Below are 18516 nucleotides of genomic sequence, written 5' to 3' on the forward strand. Positions count from 1 at the left end.
CTAGAGCCTTTGATTTGCAAGTATTAGGTCTTGATTTCAATCCCCAGTGTCAAATATGTTAGAGTGATGCTCTGGCTCTCCTGTCCTCTCTAGTTATTGCCACCAGGGTTACTGCTAGGGCAACAAATCCACCAACCCTGGTGGCCATTTTTTTCTAAAACAGAAGTAGAGTGAGTGAGAGACCACAGCACAATCCTCCCTTCAACAATGCAAGAGCCAGGCACGCATCTGGGTTGCACATATGGCAATGGAGCATGCTGTTCAAGTGAGCTATTTCCCTGGCCTGAAGCCATGAGTAAAATTTAAGATTCTCGGGAAGTCGAGCGGTAGTGCAGCGGGTTAAGCGCAGGTGGCGCAAAGTGCTAGGATCCGGATCCTGGTTTGAGCCCCTGGCTCCCCACCTGAAGGGGAGTCGCTCCACAAGTGGGGAAGCAGGTCTGACAGGTGTCTGTCTTCCCTTCCCCTATCCATTTCTCTCTGTCCTATCCAACAACAATGACATCAATAATAACTACAACAATAAAACAAGGGCAACAAAAGGGAATAAATAAATATTAAAAAAGAAAAGAGAGAGTGGTCCAGGAGGTGGCACAGTGGATAAGGCACTGGACTCTGAAGCTTGAGCTCCCAAGTTCAATCCCCAGCAGCACATGAACCAGAGTGATGTCTGGTTCTTTCACTCTCTCCTATCTTTCTCATTAATAAATAAAATATAAGAAAAAAAAATAAAGAAAAAGATTGTGTGTTCAAGATTACATTCTCTAAGATGAACTCTGGGGTAGCTGTCTGGTTACTAACCCTTACACAAAGATGGGACTTTTTCCAAATATAATTAACTAAGAGATCTAATGTTCCCCTTGGATGCAAGGGAAAAGTGTTAAAAATACATATTCTGGGTGGTGGGTAGATAGCATAATGGTTATGCAAAGAGACTTCTTAAGTCCCAGGTACAATCCCCTGCACCATCATCAGTCAGAGCATAAAATGCATATTCCTGGGCCCTTAAGAGTACAGAGCCATTTGATAAGTCCTCAGATGGATCCTTAAACTTAGCATTTTTTTAAGAAGGACCCTGAGAAGATTCTGATGCTGGTGATATATAGATTACCCTTTGGAAACCACTACTCATGAGGTGATGATCTCTCCCCAAGAACACCTTCCAATGCTCATTCTTCATCCTCACCCACACACTGTTTTCAATTGGAAGCAGTGCTACTAGAGCTTGTGAATCAGTTATATGGAGGATAGGGATGACTGACATAATAAAAGCACCATCAGGAGTCAGTCTGTGAAAGAATTAAGCTATATCCACTGCTCCCCACAGGAAACAGTTATTGACCCGTTTTGATAAACAGGCCAACAACCACCATACATTGTGGCCACAATAAGGTCAGCCTACAGTATTTCCAACAGGCAACAGAAAACATTAAAAAAAAAAAAAATTCAGGGAGTTGGGCGGTAGTGCAGTGGGTTAAGCGCCTGTGGCACGAAGCACAAGGACCGGCATAAGGATCCCGGTTCAAGCCCCTGGCTCCCCACCTGCAGGGGAGTCACTTCACAGGCGGTGAAGCAGGTCTGCAGGTGTCTATCTTTCTCTCCCCCTCTCTGTCTTCCCCTCCTCTCTCCATTTCTCTCTATCCTATCCAGCAACGATGACATCAGTTAACAACAATAATAACTACAACAACAATGAAAAACAACAAGGGCAACAAAAGGGAAAATAAATAAATATAAAAAAATTTAAAAAAAATTCAGGCTGGGGAGACAGCATAATGGTTATACAAAAAGACTCTCATGCCTGAGGCTCCAAGGTCCCAGGTTCAGTCCCCAGCACCACCCTAAGCCAGAGCTGAGCAGTGCTCTGCTCTCTCTTCCCTCTCCATCTCTTATTAAAATAAATAAATAAATAAAATGTTTTTTTTTTTTTAATTCAACACACTTACAGAATATCTGACTTATGGTGTAATAGCAAAAGGAAGCAGCTGTTTGTTTCTGTGGTCACACTTACCTATCTTCTACTGTCTTATTGGAAGGGTAAAAGACTTTGAATGAAAATCCACTTCTTGGAAATGAGCCCTGTGGGGAGAAAAAAACCTGTAAGTGATCACTCACTTTTACAAAATAGTTCCTATTTTTAAAAATTAACTTTTTTTTTAAGTCTTGACTAAGATTTGAAGCTAAAGGATGACTAGAGTAATATGACAAATTTTTTTTTGCATGATCTTTATAGAGATATTACTATAATTGCCCTCATCTAAAGCAAGTCATGGAAATTGGATAGAAAATGTTGTACTTAGTATTAAATACTACTATGTGATGCCAAATACACAAAGAAGACATTCAAACCATTCCCAAGAATTCTTTCCTAGGGCCCTGGGTAAGTGATTAAGTGGGCAGACTAACTTTTCCCACACATGAAGAACTAGGGTTTATACCCAGTACTGCATGTCCCAGAGCAGAGTTTTGGACTGTTTGTGTTTGCTACTTTATTTTTTAATATTTTTTTTATTTATTCCCTTTTGTTACCCTTATTTTATTGTTGTAGTTATTATTGTTGTTGTTACTAATGTCGTCGTTGTTGGATAGGACAGAGAAATGGAGAGAGGAGGGGACGATAGAAAAGCGGAGAAAGACACCTGCAGACCTGCTTTACCACCTGTGAAGCGACTCCCCTGCAGGTGGGGAGCCGGGGCTTGAACCAGGATCCTTCCGCCAGTCCTTGCGGTTCGCGCCACATGCGCTTAACCCGCTGTGCTACAGCCCAACTCTGTTACATTAAGAAAAAAATAGTATATCTGGCGAGTCGGGTGGTAGCACAGTGTGTTAAGAGCAGGTGGTTCAAAGCACAAGGACCGGCAAAAGGATCCCGTTTGAGCCTCTGGGTCCTCACCTGCAGGGGAGTTGCTTCACAAACTGTGAAGCCGGTCTGCAGGTGTCTATCTTACCCTCCCTCTCTGTCTTCCCCATCTCTCTCCATTTCTCTCTGTCCTATTCAACAACAACAATAAAACAAGGGCAACAAAAGAGGATAAATTTAAAAATATAACAACAGTAATAACTACAACAATAAAAAACAAGGACAACAAAAAGGGAAAGATACTAACTTTTAAAAATATTTTATTTATTTATTCCCTTTTGTTGTCCTTGTTTTTTTTTTTTTTTTATTGTTGTAGTTATTATTGTTGTTGTTGGATAGGACAGAGAGAAATGGAGAGAGGAGGGGAAGACAGAGGGGGGAGAGAAAGATAGACACCTGCAGACCTGCTTCACCACCTGTGAAGCGACTCCCCTGCAGGTGGGGAGCCGGGGTTCGAACCGGGATCCTTATGCCGGTCCTTGTGCTTTGCGCCACCTGCGCTTAACCCGCTACGCTACAGCCCGACTCCCAGATACTAATTTTTTTTTAAAATAGTATATCCACTCATTTTCAAAATGAGTCTTTCCTGTTTCTGTTCCCAGCGAAAATCTGGGCTTGATACCTTTCCACTGTGTTTGAGGAAAGTCACAACAATAAGGCATGTTTCTAGAAATGATCAAAATGAAACAAAAAATAACTCTGGGGAGTTGGATGGTAACACAGCAGGTTAAGCGCACATGGCGCAAAGAGCAAGGACTGGAGGAAGGATCCTGGTTCCAGCCCCTCCCCAGATCCCCACTTGCATGGGAGTCGCTTTACAAATGGTGAAGCAGGTCTATAGGTGTCTATGTTTTTCTCCCCCTCTCTGTCTTCGCCTCTTCTCTCCATTTCTCTCTGTCCTATCCAACAATAACGACATCAATAACAACAATAATAACTACAACAATAAAACAAGGGCAACAAAAAATAAATAAATATTAATATATATATATATATATATATATATATATATAAAACAAACAAAAATAACTCTTTTCCAACAAGTACTCCATATTTGTGGTGGTTGGGAGTTGGGCGGTAGTGCAGCAGGTTAAACATACATGACACGAAGCTCAAGGCCCAGCATAAGGAACCCGGTTCAAGTCCCGGCTCCCTACCTGCAGGGGAGTTGTTTCACAGGCAGTGAAACAGGTCTGCAGGTCTTTTTTAAATCTCCCCTCTGTCCCTCCTCTCTCCATTTCTCTCTGTCCTATCTAACAACGATGACATCAATAACAACAATAATAACTACAATAATAAGAAAACAAAGGCAACAAAAGGGAGAATAAATTAAAAAAGAAAAAAGGAAGAAAAAATATTCATTTATTATTGGATAGAGACAGAAATTGAAGAGGGAGGGAGATAGAAAGGGAAAGAGAAAGAGATACTTGCAGCCCTGCTTCACCACTCATGAGGCTTATGCACCAGTGCCTGGCCCATTGGACAGTTTTTTAAAAATCAAAATAATCTGGAGGTCAGGCGGTAGCCCAGCAAGTTAAGTGCACATGGTGCTAAGTGCACAAGGACCAGCGTAAGGATCCTGGTTCGAGCCCCCTTGCTCCTCATCTGCAGTTAAGCAGGCCTGCAGGTGTCTATCTTTCTCTCCCCCTCTGCTTTCCCCTCCTCTCTTGATTTCTCTGTCATATCCAACAACAATGACATCAATAACAACAACAATAATAACTACAACAGCCATAAAACAAGGGCAACAAAAGGAAAAAAAAGCCTCCAGGAGCAATGGATTCATGGTGGTGCAGGCACCTAGTCCCAGGGATAATCCTGGAGGCAAAAAAAAAAAAAATATATATATATATATATATAAATAATCATGTTCAAAGAACTACTGCAATCAGTATGTCTAAAAAGAATGAGATACAGGCTGAAAGCAATTCCCAGAAGAAATCCAAAAGTAAGTTATCTTTTAAAATTTTTAAAAATAAGGGCATATGTATTTAAGTATGTATGTATATTATTTATTATTATTTATTGTATTGAGACAAAAAATCAGGAGGGAAGAAGACAGAGAGGGAGAGACACCTGAAACACTGTTTCACCACTTGTTCAGTTACCCCCACAAACCCTGAAAATGGGGACCAAGGGTTTGAACCTAGGTCCTTGTGCATTGTAACATGCACTTAACCAAGTACCACTGCCCAATCACAAGGTATTCTGAAGGAGAAAATACCTGTTAAGTTATAGTGTTTTTTTTTTTTAAAAGAATTTATTTATTCATGAAAGAGATAGGAGAAGAGAAAGAACCAGACATCACTCTCGTACATGTGCTGCTGGGGACCGAACTCAGGACCTCATGGTTGAGAATCCAATGTTTTATCCACTATGCCACCTCCCGGACCACTATAGTGGTTTTTGTTTGTTTGTTTTAAGATTTTATTTATTAGAAAGATAGGAGAAGGATAAAGAGAAAGAACCAGACATCACTCTGGTACATGTGTTGCTGGGGACTGAACTTCGGACCTTATGTTTGAGAGTCGAATGTTTTATCCACTGTGCCACCTCTCAGACCACTGTTTGTTATTTTTTTAAGTATCTGACAGGACAGAGAAGTTGAGAGGGAAGAGGGATGTAGAGGGAGAGATACACAGGCAGCACTGCTTTACCGCTTCAAGTGAGGATTGGGGGGCTTGAGCCCAGATCTTTGTGCTCTTAACCAGGTGCACCACCACCTAACCGTGTACAGTGTATTTGAAAAAAATATTATTATTTTGCCATCAGGGTTTTCACTGGAAATTCACACCTGCATATCCCACTGCTCCCAACTGACATTTTAAAAGAGCATAAAAGACCAAGAAAGAAGGGACCGACCACACAATACCGCTTCAACTACTTCTGAAGCTTCCCCTATTGATGGTGTCATGGTATTCATGTCCTTCTACTGGGTGAGCTATCTGCTGGCTCCTGGTATATGATTCTCTAGAGAAAGTCACACTGCAGGGTCAAGAGGTGGTGCACCTGGTTGAGCATGCATGCTCCAATGCACAAGGACCTCCATTCAAACACCCCCCGGCCCATCCCTACCTGCAGAGGGAAAGCTTCCCAACTGGTGAAGCAGTGCTGCAGGTGTCTCTGTCTTTCTCTTTTTTTCCTTTTGTTGCCCTTGTTGTTTAACATTGTTGTGGTTATTATTATTGTTATTATGATGTCATTGTTGTTGGATAGGACAGAGAAAAATGGAGGAGAGGAAGACAGAGGAGAGAAAGACAGACACCTGCAGACCTGCTTCACTGCTTGTGAAGCAGCCCCCCCCCCCCCCGCAGGTGGGGAGCCAGGGGCTCGAACAGGTTCCTTATGCTGGTTCTTGTGCTTTGCATCATGTGCACTTAACCCGTTGCGCTACCTCCCAATCCCCCCTTCTCCCTCTGTCTCCCCCCCACCCTCTGAATTTCTGCTGTCTCTATCCAATAAATAAATATAATAAAAAATCTTTTTTTTTTAAACTTATTCCCTTTTGTTGCCCTTGTTGTTTTATTGTTGTTGCTACTGATGTCATCGTTGTTGGATAGGACAGAGAGAAATGGAGAGAGATGGGGAAGACAGAGAGGGGGAGAGAAAGACACCTGCAGACCTGCTTCACCACTTGTGAAGCAACTTCCCTGCAGGTTGGGAGCTGGGGGCTCGAACCTAGATCCTTATGCCAGTCCTTGCGCTTTGTGCCACCTGCGCTTAACCCGCTGCGCTACAACACAACTCCCAATAAAAAAATCTTAAAGGAAGTCACATTCTTTTTTTTTTAACTAGAGCACTACTTACCTTTGGTGTGTGGTAGTACAGGGAACCTGGGACTCTGGAGCTTCAAACATAAAAGTCTCTGCAGAACCACTACCCCTACCCTAAAGTCACATTCTTTTTTTTTATAGTCACATTCTATAGTCAAAGTTTCTGAATTTTTACATATATGAAATTTAAGACTTAACGACTTTATTCCAATAGTAATTTTAATATGTATTTTAAATTTAAAGAAATAGTACTCTTTAAACAGCCCCCATAAAGTAAAAAATAAAATTAAATAGAGGAATAGTATAATAATAATAACAGATAAATTATTACTATATAGTGTTAACACCTTACAGGATTTATGCAGAGGCAGTTGGTATTGGTCAAGGTGAAAGGGTCATATTTGTCTGCGATGACAAGTAGATCAGGAACAGGATACACTCGCAAAGCATAGTCATATGCCCAATATACTGGGCAGACATAAAGAGGAAGAGGAGTCAGGTGTCCTTGGGATAAGATAGTCTTGACAAACTATGAAATAATGATATGAAACCAGTTAATTTGTAAATATTAAAATAGCTAGAAAAAATTTAAATTACTAATTACCAAAAGGATTTAGAAAATTTAAGAACTAGAATACTTTTGAATTACATAACTGGCAGAGAAAAACTCAGTATAAAATGAAGTATTTAGGAAAAAAAAATCTATGAATTTTCATTTAACACAAGCTAGTCATACTGGAGTGTTTGTAAATTCATTTACTAATTTGTTCATGTAGAAATAACTCCATAGTTTGAAATGACAAGACAACATTTAGCCTGCATGAACTTTAAATATGAAAAAACAGATACTGAAAATGTCTTTGTATGATGTACTTCATCTTCCTTCCTTCTTTCCTTTTTTTCCTCCAGGGTTATCGCTGGGGTTTAGTGCCTGCACTATGAGTCCACTGCTCCTGGAGGCCATTTTTCCCATTTTGGTTGCCCTTGTTATTATTGCTGTTGTTGGATAGGACAGAGAAAAATCGAGAGTGGAGGGGAATACAGAGAAGGGGAGAGAAAGATACCTGCAGACCTGCTTCACCACTTGTGAAGCAACACCCCTGCAGGTTGGGAGCCAGGGGTTCGAAAGGAGATCCTTATACTGGTCCCTGCGCTTCGTGCCATGTGCACTTAACCCACTGCGCTACCTCCCAGCCCCCCATCATATTTCTCAAATGGGGTCCACATAACCAGTGATTTCCAACCATGTTAGGGAACCTTGAAGCTATGGGATAATAAACATCCTTCTGATATGAATATATCATCTAAAATATTTAATAAACATGCTAAATGTGAACATTTTATTTTTTAATTGATTGATTATTGGATAGAGACTGAGAAACTGAGAAGGGAGGAAGAGCTAGAAGAGTGACAGAAACTCACAGCACTACTTCATCACTTGTGAAGATCTTCCCCTGCAGGTGGGGACCAGGGTCTTGAACCCAAGTCCTTGCACACTGTAATGTGTGCACTTAACAAGATGCTCCATTGCCTGGCCCCTAAATGTGAACATTTTATTTTTATTTTATTAATATTTTACTTATTTATTCATGAGAAAGATAGGAGAGAACCAGATTATCACTGTGGTAGATGTACTGCCAGGGATTGCACTTAGAACCTCAGGCTTAAAAGAGTCCAATGCTTTTTATCCACTGCACCACCTCCTGTTCCACAATGTAAACATTTTATAAGAACAAATACACATATTTTGAAAGTTAATATATGAACTCTGAGTTTTAGAGGCAAAACAGGAAAATGCTTCGAAGGGATTCTTGCTTTTCTGTGTTTTTCTCTGCCCATATGGGGAAATATCATTGAGAAAGTAAAAATAATAATAATAACTTACTAAAAAAAGAAAAGTACAAATTATTTGGAACAATAAACAAACAACAAAGGAGAAAATTCCTAGGTAGCTTAGCAAAATTTTATATAATAAAGAAGACTTTTAACTTACATGATTAGGAATATCCAAATTGCTACTAGGAAAACGGACACAGTTTCTACACATTTTATTTACTAAATCTTCCCGGAAGACAATAATTTCTTGTGTACAGTACTGAATTCTGAAATGACAATAATGGTTGTGCTGTACTTCCTCAGACAAAAAGAGATGATTAAAAAAGATTATTTATTTGATAGAAGTTAAAAAGAACAGGGAGAAGGAAAGATACCTGCAGTTCTGCTCTCCCACCTTGGATACTGCCCTCTGCAGGCAGAAACTGGGACTTTAACAAGGTCTTTGTACATGTTAATGCATGCGGTCTACCAAGTGTTCCACTGCCCAACCCCCATGAGATGGTTTTAAAGACAAAATGTCTTATAATATGAAGTTATTTTCATTTATCTCTTCATTTAATGCTTATTGGGCTCTTAATATATGTCCTGCAAGCCTAGTGCACTACCACTACATTTCTCCAACCCCGTTATTAGTGACTTTTTGTGAATTATTTAAGTATAGTTAGAATAGTTTCAAGGTTTGGAGAAACTTAAAGAAAAACTTTTTATAGTACATACCCTTTTTAAACATTTATTTTAATAGGAGAGATACAAAAAGAAAAAGATACAGTGAGAGACAGAGAGAGAGAGAGAAAGACAGTGAGAGAATGAGTGTTTTACCAGATCACTGCTCAGCTCTGGCTTATGGTGGTGCTGGAGACTGAACCTGGGATCTCAGAGCCTCAGGCATGAAAGTCTCCCCAACCCTGTAGTATGTATCCTTTCACAGTCAAAATTTGGAGATAAACAAAAAGAATCAAATTAATTTCATAATGGAAAAAAAAAATCTGATATTTACCTGCAAGGATTAGTAGTAAAAACAGAGAAAGGTACTCTTTGTTTGAATTCATTTGTGATGCTTTCAGCCAGTGGAGGCCTATAAGAAAAATGTATGTGATAGAGTATTATTTTTGAATTTTACAAAATATCTTTTATAGTTGTAAAAATCTAAACAAAACTTACCTTGGTAGGATGGAACCAAATCCAGGATCTTCTGGACCAGGTACAAACACAAAACGGCTACTATAGCAAAATTCAAAATAACAACATTTAGGTAAGTGCACATGGCAGTAAAGCACAAGGACCCATGCTGGGATCCTGGTTTGAACCCCAGGTGGCTCCCTACCTGCAAGGGGCCACTTCACAAGCAGTGAAGTAGGTCTGCAGGTGTCTATCTTTCTCTCCACCTCTCTGAATTCCCTTCCTCTCTCAACTTGTCTATCCTATCAAAAAAAAAAAATTAGCACTACAAGACTACAAGTCTCTGGATCAACATGCCCAATTAATATCTTTGTAGTGATGGAAATGTTTTATATTTGCACCAATTATTGAATGCTAGTGTGAATTGACAAGATGAATCTTATATCTCAAATTTTATTTAACTTAGGATGTATATGTTACAAAGTACAAGGACCATGGGCAGGCATTGGCACACCAGGTTAAGTGCATATAGTACTAAGTGCAAGGACCTGCATAAGGATTCCAGTTGGAGCAACCCCCTTCCAACCTACACAGGGTGGATTAACAGGCAAAGCAGGTCTGCAGATGTCTTTCTCCCTGTCTTCCCCTTCCTCTCAATTTCTCTGTCCTATCCAATAAAATGAAAAAAAAAAAAAAAAAATGGCTGCAGGAGCAACAGATTCATAGTGCAGGCAAAACTGAGCCCCAGCAATAATGTTGGAGGCAAAAAAAAGAAAAAAAAAGTACAAGGACTCAGGTTGAAGCCCCCAGTCCCCACTTGCAAAGGAAGGCTTCACAAGTGGTGAAACAATGCTACAGGTATCTTTTTCTCTTTCCTTCTTTTATTTCCCCTCTTCTCTCTCAATTTCTCTTCATCTATATCCAAAATAAAGAAAAAACAAAATCTTTTATTATCTTTTTTTAAAGGCAGAAGGCGCTGAAGTGATTGCATAGTAGATGCAAAATGTCTTTCATGCTTAAAGCATCAAAGGTCCCAAATTCAATCCCCAGCTCAACCATAAATCAGAATTTAGGCATATTCTTGTAGAAGGGGGAAAAAAAAGGCTTATTCTATTTCTGTTTTTTGACAGAGAGAACCTCTGCCATATGCTGTATTGGATTGAGCCTGGGACCTCACAAATATGAGTTCTTCAATCTATCTGTTGAGTCACTTCCTGGGTCAATAAATACTTTAATGAGACAGCTAGTCAGTAATCATATTAAAAAGTGCAGCTTTATACCATTACAGTTATATCATCAAAGTATACTTGTAATTACCACTATTTCTCTTTTGATACTTCTTACTTGAAATTTGTATGTAGCACAGTGGTATCATAATGTGAAAATAATTTTATCTCCTAATTATACTAATTTTTTTTTTTTGCCTCCAGGGTTATTGCTGGGGCTCAATGCCTGTACCATGAATCCACTGCTCCTGGAGGCCATTTTCCCCCCTTTATTGCCCTTGCTGTAGCCTTGTTGTGGTCATTATTGTTGTTATTGATGTCGTTCGTTGTTGGATAGGACAGAGAGAAATGGAGAGAGGAGGGGAAGACAGAGAGGGGAAGAGAAAGATAGACACCTGCAGACCTGCTTCACTGCCTGTGAAGTGACTCCCCAGGTGGGGAGCCTGGGGCTAGAACCGGGATCCTTGCACGGGTCCTTGTGCTTTGCACCATGTGTGCTTAACCCGCTGCTCTACCACCCGACCTCTAATTATACTAATTTTTTCAACCCTTCTCCCATTTATTTCGTAGTAGCCACTAATAAAAAAAAACTTAGAATACTTGGGCAGCAATAAACAGCATAATGGCTATGCAAAGAGACTCTAATGCCTGAGACTCTGAAGTCCCAGGTTAACAGTAGAAAACTGGAAGTCTGGTTGTAGCACAGCGGATTAAGTGCACGTGGCACAAAGCGAAAGGACTGGAGGAAGGATCCAGGTTTGAGACCCCGGCTCCCCATCTGTAGGGAAGTCGCTTCAAAAGCGGTGAAGCAGGTCTGTAGGTGTCTTTCTCTCCCCCTCTGTCTTCCCCTCCTCTCTCCATTACTCTCTCTTCTAGTCAACGACAACAATAAAACAACAAGGGCAACAAAAGGTAATAACAATAATAAAAAAAATAGAAAACATTACCTTTGGTGAATACTTGGATATTCACATATTATGTCTGCCAAAGTTTTTAGGGAATCTAAAATTTTAAAAGGATATTAAAGCTAACTTAATTTGCATTTAATACACAAAATCAGAAATCATTAAATGAAATGAAAATAATTTTATATCAATAACAGACACTTATTAAATAGGCTCAATACCCTTCAAAGCTTGAACTTGATTTTTTCCATATGGTGCAGATGAGAAATTACCACACAGTATAAAGCAAGTTGGAGGTGCTGGTGAATAACCTAAAAATAAAATAAATGAGCATCACTTTTCTAGTCCATAAATCAGGCTAAAAACTCTCTAAGGATACACACACACATTTTATTTCAGATAGAAAAAGCAAGGCAGGGAGTCGGGCTGTAGCGCAGCAGGCTAAGCGCAGGTAGTACAAAGCACAAGGACCGGCTAAGGATCCCGGTTCGAACCCTGGCTCCCCACCTGCAGGGGAGTTGCTTCACAGGCGGTGAAGCAGGTCTGCAGGTGTCTATCTTTCTCTCCTCCTCTCTGTCTTCCCCTCCCTCTCTCCATTTCTCTCTGTCCTATCCAACAATGACAACAACAATAATAACTACAACAATAAAACAACAAGGGCAACAAAAGGGAATAAATAAATAAAATAAATTTTAAAAAAAATTAAAAAAAAAAGCAAGGCAGAGCGAGAGGGAGGGAAAGAAACCACAGTACAGGGTCAGGTGGTGGTTCACCCAGTAGAGTATACCATATGCAAAGATCTGACTGAGTTCAAGTTCCTTGGGTCCACCTGTGAGGGAGGGAGGAGCAGGGAAATTTCACTAGTAGTGGGGCAGTGCTGCAGATCTCTCTTTTCTTTCCCTATTTCCCCTATCAATTTCTCTATATCTCTATCAAAAACAAAAAAGGCTACTGGGTGCGGTGAACATGTCACGTAGGTACCAAGCTCCAGTGATAACCCTGGTGGCAAAATAAATCATTCATTTAAAAAAAATTACTTAAAAAAAAAAAAAGGACATCACAGCACTGGAATTTCTTTCAATGCTGATGGCCAGGCTCAAACCAAGGTTGCACACATGGCAAAGCAACATATTATCCAATTGAGTTATTTTGTGAGTGCTAAGCATAAACTATTTACAATACAAATTTGCTATCCTAATAACATATTAATAACAATATGTAAGGATAATAGTAATCTTTATGATGGGCTCTTAAAATATTACTGAGTCATAAACAAACAGAAATGACATCTTTTAAAGAATTTAGTGTTAAGAACATAAAGATTTGGGAGTTGGGCAGCAGCGCAGCGGGTTAAGCGCACGTGGCGTGAAGTACAAGGACCAACAAAAGGATCCCAGTTTGAGCCGCAGGCTCCCCACCTGCAGGGGAGTCGCTTCACAGGCGGTGAAGCAGGTCTGCAGGTGTCTGTCTTTCTCTCCCCCTGTCTTCCCCTCCTCTCTCCATTTTTCTCTGTCCTATCTAACAATGACATCAATAGCAACAACATTAATAACTACAATAATTAAAAAAAAGAACGTAAAGACTCATAAACATTATAAGAAAGAAAACCAGCACCTACCAGAAAACATAGTGTGAAGTTTCTCCAACACTTCTACTTGATCTAACCAAACATCAGATATAAACACAAACATAGCATCTGTATTCTCATCTTCTAATTGTTTCAGTTTTGCAGAAGTCTTCACAGATATGTTAGATGGTCCTCCAAAAAAATTAATATTTCCATAGTATGCCCTAGGCAGTTATAACATTATTAGCATTTTAAATTTTTTTTAAATCATCTTTATTTTATTGACTGGATAGAGACAGCCAGAAATAGAGAAGGAAGGGGGTGACAGAGAGGGAGAGACAGAGAGACACCTGCAACACTGCTTCACTACTTGCAAAGCATTCCTTCTGCAGCAGGTGGGGACTGGGGGCCCGAACCTGGGTCCTTCTGCGTTGTAACATGTGCAATCAATGTGCCACAACCCAGCCCTAATATCATTAGCTTCTATTCTGTATTCTGTTGGAAACATTTTTCTAGTAATTCTACAAATTTAGCTTCTTTCTACACTTGATCATAGCCAAAAGGCTGAGAAGCGATTAAATTTAGCTTCTTTCTAATGAGATTATTTCCTGAAATGTACTATTTATAGCATTTACAAAACAGACAAGTGAGCCAAGGACAAATACAATACTTATGCAAAGGACTTTCTTTTTTCTTTAAAAAATTTTTTTGGGAGTTGGGCGGTAGCACAGCGAGTTAAGTGCACGTGGCACAAAAAGCAAGGACTGGCAGAAGGATCCCAGTTCGAGACCCCGGCTCCCCACCTGCAGGAGTCGATTCACAGGTGGTGAAGCAGGTCTGCAGGTGTCTGTCTTTCTCTCCCCGTCTTTCCCTCCTCTCTCCATTTTTCTCTGTCCTATCCAACAACAACAGCATCAATAACAACTACAACAACAATAAAACAAGGGCAACAAAAGGGAAAATAAATATTTTTTTTAAAGTTTAAGTTATTTTTATTTATTGGATAGAGACAGTCCAAAATCGGGCCGTGTGGTGGTGCACCTAGTTGAGTGCTCATGTTACAATGCACAAGGATCCAGGTTTGAGTCCCCATTCTCCACCTGTAGAGGGAAAACTTCACGAGTGATGAAGCAGTACTGACCAGGTGTCTGTCTCTCTTCTTCGCTATCCGCCCCTTCCCTCTTGATTTCTGGCTGTCTCTATCCAATTAATAAATAAAGATAAAAAATTAAAAAAAAAAAAAAGACAGTGGGAGTTGAGCGGTAATGCAGCGGGTTAAGCGCACGTGGCCTGAAGCACAAGGACCGGCATAAAGATCCCGGTTCCAGAGCTCCCCCCCCACCTGCAGGGGAGTCGCTTCACAGGTGGTGAAGCAGGTCTGTAGGTGTCTAGTTTTTCTCTCCCCGTCTTCCCCTCCTCTCTCCATTTCTCCCTGTCCTATCTGACAAGGACGAAATCAACAACAACAATAATAACTACAACAACAATAAAAAGGGGGGGCAACAAAAGGGGAAATAAATAAATAGTCTGAAATCAAGGGGGAAGGGGTGATAGGGAGAGAGACAGAGAGATGGCTGTAGCCCTGCTTCACCACTTGTAAAGCTTTCCCTGAAGGTGGGGACTCGGGGCTTGAACCTGGGTCCTTGTGCATTGTAACATGTGCACTCAACCAGGTGAGCCACTATCTGGCCCTTGCAAAGGACTTTCATGCTTGAGGTCTCAGGTTCACTTCATTTTTTTTCTTTGCCTCCAGGATTATTGCTGGGGCTCAGTGCAAATTTACTGCTCCTGAAGATCTTTCTGTGTTTTTTTTTTGGATAGGACAGGAAGAAATTGATATAGGGGAAGATAGAGAGGGAGAAAGATACCTGCAGACCTGCTTCACTACTTGTGAAGCGACGACCCCCCCTCCCTGGCCCCCGCAGGTGGGAAGACAGGGTCTGGAACCAGGATCCTTGTATGGGTCCTTGCACTTTGTACTATATGTGCTTAATCTGGCGAGCCACCGTCCATCCCCACAAGTTAAATTCTTATCACTGGGAGTTGGGAGGTAGTGCAGTGGGTTAAGCGCAGGTGGCACAAAGTGCAAGGACTGGAGTAAGGATAGCCATTGGACCCCCCAGCTCCCTACCTACAGGGCAGTGGCTTCACAGGCAGTGAAGCAGGTCTGCAGGTGTCTATCTTTCTCTCCGTCTTCCCCGCTTCTCTCCATTTCTCTCTGTCCTGTCCAACAACGACAACATCAATAACAATAATAACTACAACAATAACAAGGGCAACAAAAGGGAATAAATAAGTAAAAAAAAAATGTGCATACTGCACAAAAGTAAGAATCTGGGGTGGGGTGGGGGTGGGGGGAAACAGGTCCAAAAAGGATGACAGAGGACCTAGTGGGGGGTTGTATTGTTAAATGGAAAACTGGGAAATGTTATGCATGTACAAACTATTGTACTTACTGTTGAATGTAAAACATTAATTCCCCCATAAAGAAAATTTAAAAATAAATAAATAAGTAAATAAGTAAAAAAAAAAAATTCTTATCACCACTACAAGCTAGCACCTACTACTGCTCTGGTCTCTCATTAAAATAAAACACTTTTAAAAGCAAGCAAGTTTATTTAAATATTTTAAATTTAGGAAGAAACAAAACAGAAGTAAAACCAATCATTTCAGTAATAGGACATACCTATACTTTTAAAATTTGAGTAAAGCAAATATTAAAAAATGTTCTATGTAATTGGAAGTATGTGACAATATCTAGTAGAAGTCTCAAGAAAAGTACTAACCAATTAACCAAACTAGTCCACTTCAAGAAAATTTATTTATTTATTCCAAATTATTTTATTGTGAGTGTGTTAATGGTTTACTGTATAATAGTTGACACATGGATACAATATCTTATCTCCTTGTGACAGTTGCCTACAAAACATTCTCACATGCAATTTTTTGGTCCTTTCACAATATCATGCACCAGGACCTCAATGTCCTTCCATTCCTTTCTCAGAGTTCTTTGCTTTGGTGTAATACCTCAATCCAAAGAAGTGGAAAGATGACTCAGTAATTGCAGGATTTGGATTCTAGAGGACCATAGCACTATAACAAGAGTGATGCTTTGGTTCCCTCTTTCTCATCTCAATAACCACTTTAAAAAATGTTCTAAGGATGTTTACAAAGATTTATCTATACCCCAGAATGAAAAAATTGAGAAAATAATCTATCTATCTATCTATCTATCTATCTATCTATCATCATTGGGCCTACACCACTCCAGGCCAATTTTTTTTTTAAATAGAAAGACAGAGACTGAAAGACACCACAGCACTAAAGCGTCCTTCAGTATGACAGGGATTGAGTTTGAAAAAGCGAGGGCACTATCCAGGTGAGGTTATCTTCCCAATCTAAGAAAAACAGAACTGGCAAAGAGAAAGTAGGAAATCAGGGATCTATGGATGTTAGTAAGCTGTTTTCTGAGCTCATAGTCAATCCACCGCTCTATTCCACTGCACTGGCTGCCACTTGTAGTTCCCTATACCACCCCAAAGAGGCCTCCCAGAGAGTTCCCATTATTCACACTTATGTTCAATTTTTCTTTGTATAACTTATAAACCTCATGATCCTCTAATTACTTAGGGGATTGTTTAAAGTCTACTGCTCCCCACCCAATACCTAGCAGAGCCAGAAATAGAATATGTGCTCTGAACATGTTTATTGATTGTACAAATCATGTAAAAATATGCCATGGTACAGACTGGGAATATGGATCGACCAGTCAACACCCATGTTCAAGAGGGAAGCAATTACAGAAACCAGACCTTCCACCTTCTGCAACCCACAATGACCTTGGGTCCATACTCCCAGAGGGATAGAGAATAGGAAAGCTATCAGGGGAGGGGATGGGATATAGAGATCTTGTAATGGGAATTGGGTGGAGTTGTACCCCTCTTATCCTATGGTTTTGTTAGTCTCTTTTTTAAAATAAATAAATAAATATGAAAGAGAAAAAAAAATTCCACGGTAATAGAAAATGTTGACTATATTATTAAATGAAGCAGGCTACCAAAACAAAATAGTTCAGTATAAATCCATTTTCTTCTTCTTCTTTTTTTTTTTTTTTGGTATCTCATTGTTGTCTTTATTTACATTTCTTTGACAATCAAAGACTTGGAGCATTTTTCATGTGTTTCTCAGCCTTTTGGATCTCTTCTGTGGTGAATATTTCTTTAAAAAATTTTTTTTATATTTATTTTTACTTTTTGTTGCCCTTGTTGTTTTTCATTGTTATAGTTATTATTGTTCTTGTTGTTGATGTCGTCGTTATTAGATAGGACAGAGAGAAATGGAACGAAGAGGGGAAGGCAGAAAGGGGGAGAGAAAGACACCTGCAAACCTGTTTCACTGCCTGTGAAGCGACTCTCCTACAGGTAGGGAGCCAGAGGCTCGAACCGGGATCTATAGAAATCTTTTATCAGTTAAAGACACAGTAAAGAAATGGATTGCAACTAATCTAAAGTCACTCTGCTACCTTTCACTTACATGGAAAGCCCAGTCTCCTAACACTCATTTTCCATTGTTCATCACATTCTGACACAAAAGTTGAGGACTTAGTGCACATACTACCCTTAGTGCAAGGGCCCAGGTTCAAGTCCCTGGTCACCACCTGCAGGGGGAAAGCTTCATGAATAGTGAAGCAGGGCTGCAGGTGACTCACACACTCTCTCCCCCCTCCCCTTAATTTCTCTGTCTCTATCCAATAATAAATTAATTAAAATACATTTTAAAAAGGAAATTAAGTAAAAAATATTTAGAAATAAAAATAAAACTAAAAGATAAATTTAAAAGGCAGTGATATCCTCACCTGTCATGATTATAATAAACTTTACTGATGTGTCAACAATGTCCTATAAACCATTATTAAATCACTCATAAAAATGCTAAAAATATAATGTTACATTTCAAAAAAAAATAATTACTAAGTTACAATATAACATTTTATATTTTTACTGTCCATATTACAAAATTCTTATAACATTTTAAGTCAGATATTTTCATACCTAGTAGTACTAGAAGGTTCAGTGGGTGGAAATCCAAAAGCATTGACGTAAAATATTTGATCTTCAAACCAACCTGAAAAGAGGTAAATAACAGATCACTTTTACTTATCCAATTCTGGGGTTTTTGTTTATTTGTTTGGAGTTGTTGTTACTGTTATCACTAGGGCTTTATCATCCTTGGT

General features: G+C 39.7%; 1 protein-coding gene and 1 long non-coding RNA gene across 3 annotated transcripts in view; one reads left to right on the top strand and one right to left on the bottom strand.

Annotated features, from left to right (window-relative positions):
• Positions 1–18516, top strand: part of LOC132533451 (uncharacterized) — a 385390-nt gene that overhangs the window by 21180 nt on the left and 345694 nt on the right. The window lies entirely within an intron of this gene.
• POLE2 (DNA polymerase epsilon 2, accessory subunit) overlaps positions 1–18516 on the bottom strand; it is a 48085-nt gene that overhangs the window by 380 nt on the left and 29189 nt on the right. For both annotated transcript variants that reach the window (XM_060175063.1, XM_060175064.1), the window contains 9 exons: positions 18335–18407; positions 13335–13507; positions 11938–12027; positions 11759–11813; positions 9628–9687; positions 9464–9541; positions 8624–8732; positions 6983–7159; positions 2009–2076 (listed from right to left, as the gene is read on the bottom strand). In XM_060175063.1, coding sequence (XP_060031046.1) covers positions 2009–2076; positions 6983–7159; positions 8624–8732; positions 9464–9541; positions 9628–9687; positions 11759–11813; positions 11938–12027; positions 13335–13507; positions 18335–18407 — 883 coding nt within the window. The remainder of the gene's footprint in view (positions 1–2008; positions 2077–6982; positions 7160–8623; positions 8733–9463; positions 9542–9627; positions 9688–11758; positions 11814–11937; positions 12028–13334; positions 13508–18334; positions 18408–18516) is intronic.

This window comes from Erinaceus europaeus, chromosome 16, assembly GCF_950295315.1.
Source record: "Erinaceus europaeus chromosome 16, mEriEur2.1, whole genome shotgun sequence".
In the NCBI taxonomy this organism is placed as follows: domain Eukaryota; kingdom Metazoa; phylum Chordata; class Mammalia; order Eulipotyphla; family Erinaceidae; genus Erinaceus; species Erinaceus europaeus.